General features: G+C 38.5%; 1 protein-coding gene and 1 long non-coding RNA gene across 4 annotated transcripts in view; one reads left to right on the forward strand and one right to left on the reverse strand.

Annotated features, from left to right (window-relative positions):
• The window catches only part of LOC5569986 (transmembrane and coiled-coil domains protein 2), a 70899-nt gene extending 67902 nt beyond the window's left edge, over positions 1–2997 (reverse strand). For 2 of the 3 annotated variants that reach the window (XM_021844323.1, XM_021844320.1), the window contains exons 1-2: positions 2813–2980; positions 2638–2719 (exon numbers count right to left, since the gene is read on the reverse strand). In XM_021844323.1, coding sequence (XP_021700015.1) covers positions 2638–2713 — 76 coding nt within the window. In that variant the 5' untranslated portion in view covers positions 2714–2719; positions 2813–2980. Of the gene's footprint in view, positions 1–2637; positions 2720–2812 lie in introns of all 3 variants that reach the window. The other variant, XM_021844321.1, reaches the window with a different exon arrangement.
• A 271-nt stretch (positions 2998–3268) lies between these two features.
• LOC110675558 lies at positions 3269–3829 on the forward strand. The gene is made up of 2 exons (XR_002499597.1): positions 3269–3576; positions 3635–3829. It is a non-coding gene; the product is annotated as an uncharacterized LOC110675558 (long non-coding RNA).
• The last annotated feature ends 2345 nt before the right edge of the window (positions 3830–6174 follow it).

Consider the following 6174-nt stretch of genomic DNA (forward strand, 5'->3'; position numbering starts at 1 on the left):
GAGAAACTTCTAGAGAAATGAGAGAAGCACCTTCTTGATGAAATTCAGGAGCAGCTTTTGAATTAAGAGGCATTCGAGAAGGAACCTCTAAAAAAATACAAAAGGAATTCTTAAAAGAAATCAAAAAGATTTTATTGAAAGGAATTAAAAAAGAACTCCAGAAAAAAAAACTCCTAGAGGAACTCTAGAAGAAAATCTAGAAGCAATTTCTGGAGTTATTGTAAAAGGAACTCCTAGAGGAATTCCAGAAACAAGCCCTAGTACAGTTATAGAATACACTTCAGAAAAAATAACATTAGCAACTCCTGGAAGAAATCCAAAAGTTATGCCTATAGGAAATTCAGAAGAATCTACTGGAAAATTTCCAGAGAAAACTCAAACAGGGATTCCACACACAACTCTCGGAGGAACTTATAAAAATCCTGTACCACCTCTTGTAAAAATCCCAGAAGAAACTCTTGAAATCATTTTAGGAGGAAATCATAGAAAAAATCCTGAAGTATCTCCTGGAGGATTTACGGAACCAATATTATCGTTAATTACAAAGTATGACCCTCGTTGCACTTCGCTACATGGTCATTTCCTTCATCGACCAACGATGAATAGAACAGAAATAGATTAGAAGACCATAGCTATCCGCAACATCACCAACAGCAGCATCGACTCCATGCAGGAAATGTTCTTCAAACATCACGGTCAAATTTCACTGTGATGCTAATCACCGCTTCTGTTGCAGCCGAGATTATATGCATTGCCCACCAACGAAAATGCTTATCTCACCAGCTCCACAGATCCGGTTGTATTTTATTTAGTGAAAATTGAACTAATTATGCACAAAAATCACTAAACATAACAACCGTGCACTGTAGAAACCGGTCAAAACAAACAAGCTTTCCGTAAACTCAAGCGCAACATTTGAAAATTTTCTAATCTTCCGGATGACTATACGGTTGAGTTTGCGTTTAGTACAGTTTAGTACCAAACCGCAAAGTCCATCCGGATGCATTGTGCGTTGGCGCATATGATTCCGTTCATTTAAAATAGCTGTCAAAAAAACGGATTGTCAACCGGATCCATTGTGCTCCGGCCTTATTATCAATGACGCAGAATGTCCGTTGGACCATCCGAGATATTAGTGCGTCTATGCCATATGAATTATGACGCGGCTTTAAGCAAAAAAATGCCAAAATGTGATACCACCACTACATGTTACGCCTTTGGTTTCCACATATGGGCTAATGGATTCTGCCCTCCAATCGCGGCAAGGTCGCATTACCAAGGGGAGGGAAGAATGGAAAAGGTCATTTCTCATTCAAATTTACAAGTTTGGTAAGAAAAAACAGATGCTCGAAATCATCGTGGAATGGCTATTATTTTACACATTCCAAAACTATTTGAATCAATCATAAATTAAAATGTGTTTAGCCAAATAAAACATAGGATAAGCAATGCAGATGCAATGGGTGGCGACGGACCTTCTTTCCGTTAGGAAATCGTAATTTGTTTGCAGCAATCAATCATCGAACCAACTATGCGAAATTCGGCCCAATGAATCTTTTTAAATTCAGCATTGCACAGAAATTGACTTAAACATATCGCGAACAAAGCTAAGACAATATGTTAATTTCTCAGGATACAACATATAATTTAGCAAACATGTAGTCTACAATTGATAGACGAATTAAAAAAAAATAATTGCCTTGAAAACTGCCAAAATTATAAGCTTTTCATGACAAAGGATAAATTTGTACAATTGTGTGAATATTTCGGGGTTTGAACCGAATATTCTTACGGGTTTTGTTGTTGTGACTATTTCTCGCATTACCGGATCCTATTGTTGGCACTTTTGATTCACTTCGTCAGTGGAGTATTTTGAAAGCTACTGAGCTCATACTTTTCCTCAGTATGCGTCGTATTGAAGTGCTTCTTATTGCAAAGTTTCAGACAATTCGACCGAGAAAAACCTCCCATGCCAAAGTAAATCATGGAAGTGCCCAAGTAGCTTTGTACCCTACCCTTTCGGAAGTAGAGCGCATTCAGATCATTCATCTGAATGCGCTCAAATGCGCTCTACTTCCGAAGTGAGGTATTCCGCATAGATTGTGCGACGAGAAACCGTTTTCTAACATTTTACCGCGCTGACAATAAGTATGTTTAAGTGGTTTAAGTAGGCTTAAATCGAGCTCAAAGCTGTTTTAGGCTTAAATCGAGCTCAAAGCTGTTTTCCGAAGTATGCACTTCAACAGAAAAGTAATCACTTATTTTGTTAAACTTTGATTTGTAAAAAATAAAATTCTCGATCGATTCCTTGCCTGAATTTTACATGCATCAACAAAGCAAGCCGAGAAATTGCAGCAGGACATTATAGGACGAGCATAGTTATAGACTGAGCAAAGCAGAAGAATCATTGAATTGTATTTATATAAATCTTATAGCGTACAACAGAGCGCGGCACTGAAAATAAATTAGGGCGTTGAATCTCGTACAATTATTTCTGGTTTTGCCCTGCATCCTAATACCAACATTTTACATTATTGATAGGAATTAGTAAAAAAAACAACACTTCGTTTTAAAACTTACAACAACACATTGAAGATGGAATATGGTAATATTATAAAAAATAGGTTGGGTACTTACTGTTCGGAGAATTCTCCCTACTGGAATGTTTACTTTCAGCAGAAAGTGATTTAGGCATTACTTTTAACGTTTCCATGTAGACCTAAAAAACACATTTATAGGATTGTAATATTGCAAGAACATTGGACAAAAACAGGTATAAAATTTTGCTCTGTACGTTAAAATGACCGCTTACCTCGTACCCTTAATGGGTGTAACAAATAGCCTTTATTGAACAAAGTTAAACGATCCTAATTTGTCAATTTTAAGTGCATAATAATTATTATTTTCTCATGTTTCGAACTTGAAGCTAAATAATTTACCTTCTAGCTAAATAAAAGAACACTGCAAAGACACAAATTTTGACAGATAGGAATGGACCAATGCAAGAGTTCACTTGTTTGACGTTTGAGCGGTGCCGAATTCACTAGTTTCCATGGTCACGTAAATAACACGGCACCGCTAAAACGTCAAATAGTGAACGCGTGCATTGGTCCATACGCAGTATCCCCAGTATCACGCTCGTTCAAATCTACTCAGAAGAGAGTAACTTCGACTCACTTTTGAAGTTTCAACTTAGTTGTCAAAAGTGAGTAACTTTATTTTATCAAAGTGAGTAACTTTTTACTCAACCATGAAAGAAAACGACCTTACTCACTTTTGAGTAAACACAAACATATTTGACTCACTTTGTAAACGTCAAAGAATTGTGAAAATTTCGCGCGCTCGAACTGACAAATCCTCCGTTGTGGGGAAATTTCTTCCGTCGACGTGATGTCGGCAAAGCAACGACAGTTAGTTTGCTTAAAACTTCGCTTCGGAAGTCCAACCGGCTTATTCCAGATTAGTGCTGCGAAGTCAATAATCCTGAAGTGAATCAATAATCAATAATCAAGTGAAGCGAGGTCGGAGTGAAAATGACCAAGTCCTGGTTTTGATCGAACAACCGCAAGAAAAAATGTAAACAGTAAGTTTTATCGTCGTACTTTTTATTGGACTAATTATCAATTCTTTATAGTCTAACTGGGAAGGCTACTGGCTCGGTCAAACTACATCCTCCATGACTTTCATCAATCCCCCAGAGATTTATAACATCCGGGGATCCATTCCAGAGCAGCGAAAATTTCAACACAAATATCTTTTTTTTACTTGTTATCATGTATTATTCATTTAGTTATGTAAAAGATAATGAATAAATGTTATGCTCTTTGTATATTGCTTCTGATTTTATGAATAACATAATAAATTAATTTCCAACAAAAAATATTTGCTGAAGTGAGTGACATCTACTCACTTTCGCAAATTTCAGATTAAACGAAGTGAGTAAGTGTTACTCCCATATTGACATTTGACAACGTTACTCTAAAGTGAGTAACGATGGTGTTACTCACTTGTGAGCAGTTCCACTTTGTTCCGAAGTGAGTCGAAATCTACTCACTTTTGAGTAGATCTGAACGAGCGTGATATACACTGATAAATGAAAGCGTTCAAAACCAACACGGAGAAATCAAACTACCAAAAAATAAGTTCTTTTTACTCAAATTTGGGTAAACTGCATTTAGTTTTTACCCACAGTTGGGTTGTTTTGCCTCTCTCGCAACAGCATTGTTGTAAAAACAGAGAGAGACGCACCGACCCATCGTCAAAGTTCAATAGAATAACCCAAATTTGGGATCTTTCGAGTTTACCCAACATTAAGTTGTTTTAACCCACTACGAAGACTTGAAAGCTAACGCTGGGTATTTTTTTTATGCACTGAGTTGTTTTTTTCGCTGTTGTCAAAGGAGAACTACGGTGGTTTGTGAATACCCTTTAATGGGTAAAAAAATACCCATTATCGAATAGCAACCATTTCTGTCATAAAATGGGGTAATTTCACAATCATGAGATGGGTAAAAAATACCCATTCTTTTAACTCGCATTTATTTCATTTATTTAGTTAACATCTACACAGATAACACTGAATCAACAATTTCACGCCACAATACTCGGTTCGTGGCCGCATCTCTCCATAGTTGAGAGATTTGCAGTTCCACGTACCGAGCTTCCAATCGCTAGTCCTTTTACGTCGCTGTGGTCTTCGCCGATTGTCCCGGTTCGTATTCTCTCGTTGATTATTCGTTACTTGATGTTTTTTACGGCTGGCTTGCAGGGCCTGACACCAACCCCCTTGATTTCCGGAGGACCATTCCCCCTAAATGTTCGGAGGACCATAGTGCACAGTTTAGCTTAGAGTCCTTCTCTGGCACTCGGACGATGATCAGCCGCCCCTGACATGGGGAACAGACGCTGTTGTGAGCCGCTCCTAACATGGAGTACAGACGCTCAAGGTTTGCAGAAGCAAAAGCAAAAGCAAACCCCCCCTTCCCTGTCAGCATACGACCAAAGTTCCCACCGGGGGTTGGTTACCCGATCTTCCCTAAGGTTACTCGTACCCCGGCCAGTACCGCGAGGAGGTAGGGATAGGAGTTGCTGGGCAAGAGGCTAAGGACCGCACAGAGGGGTCTATTTTATTCCTTCAGGTACGCGAGGTACCAATGGTACGCCATGCCCAGCCATTTACCAACCTTTTAACTTAATCTTTTAACTCGCATTCAGTGTAAAAACGGGTAAAATTTTACTCATCATCAATGGGTGAAAAATAGGGTCCTAAAGCCCTGTCCTAATTTTAGTACCAAACGATTAAGTTTAGGCCAGAATCACATGTTTACTCAACTTTTGAATGATTTTTGTTGGTTCACGGCCAAAAAACTTTTTTTTTCAGATTTTTGAGATTTTGTCACACCCTTTGGTTTAAACTCAAATTTTGGGTGTATTTTGTTTTCCGTGTCCCTTCCGAAATGTCAAATAGGAACAACCCCAGTGTTAAAAAGATGAGCCCTTGTGGCGTTTTTGCCGACTCAGGGCTTGTTCATATATTTCATAACGCTAAAATTGACCATTATGGATACCCACCCACCCCCATGTAACACTCTTTGTATTGATATTTTTCTGTTTTTGTACGAACCGTAACATCGCAAGGACACCCACCCACCCCCTCCAGCGTTATGAAATTTGTGAATGGGCCCTCAGTGAATGTCAAACATGATCTAAAGTGTCAAGGTTCAAATTGGATCCTAAAATGGATCATTAAAATAACCAAAACGGCCGCTATGGAAAGCATAGATAGCGCCACCGTAGCCTTGTGTGTTTGACAGAACAGTAATGCTGTCACAATATTAAATCCCATATACAGAGACGCCTTTGTTTTGATGCGGTGAGCACTTGCAAAAACTACCTTCAATGATCCATTGTTAATGAAATCTTGTGTTTATTCAGTAACACGAAAGAGCATCTTAGGGTTTGTTCATATATTTCATAACGCTAAAATAGGCCATTTTGGACACCCACCCACCCCCTTGTGACGCTTTTTGTATTGATATTTTTCTATTTTTGTAAGAACCGTAACATCGTTAGGACACCCACCCACCCCCTCCAGCGTTATGAAATTTGTGAATGGGCCCTTACTGCAACTATTTTAGCAATTTTTCCCGCTCAAATAACGTCTATATCATCTTT

Source organism: Aedes aegypti, chromosome 2 (genome assembly GCF_002204515.2).
Source record: "Aedes aegypti strain LVP_AGWG chromosome 2, AaegL5.0 Primary Assembly, whole genome shotgun sequence".
In the NCBI taxonomy this organism is placed as follows: domain Eukaryota; kingdom Metazoa; phylum Arthropoda; class Insecta; order Diptera; family Culicidae; genus Aedes; species Aedes aegypti.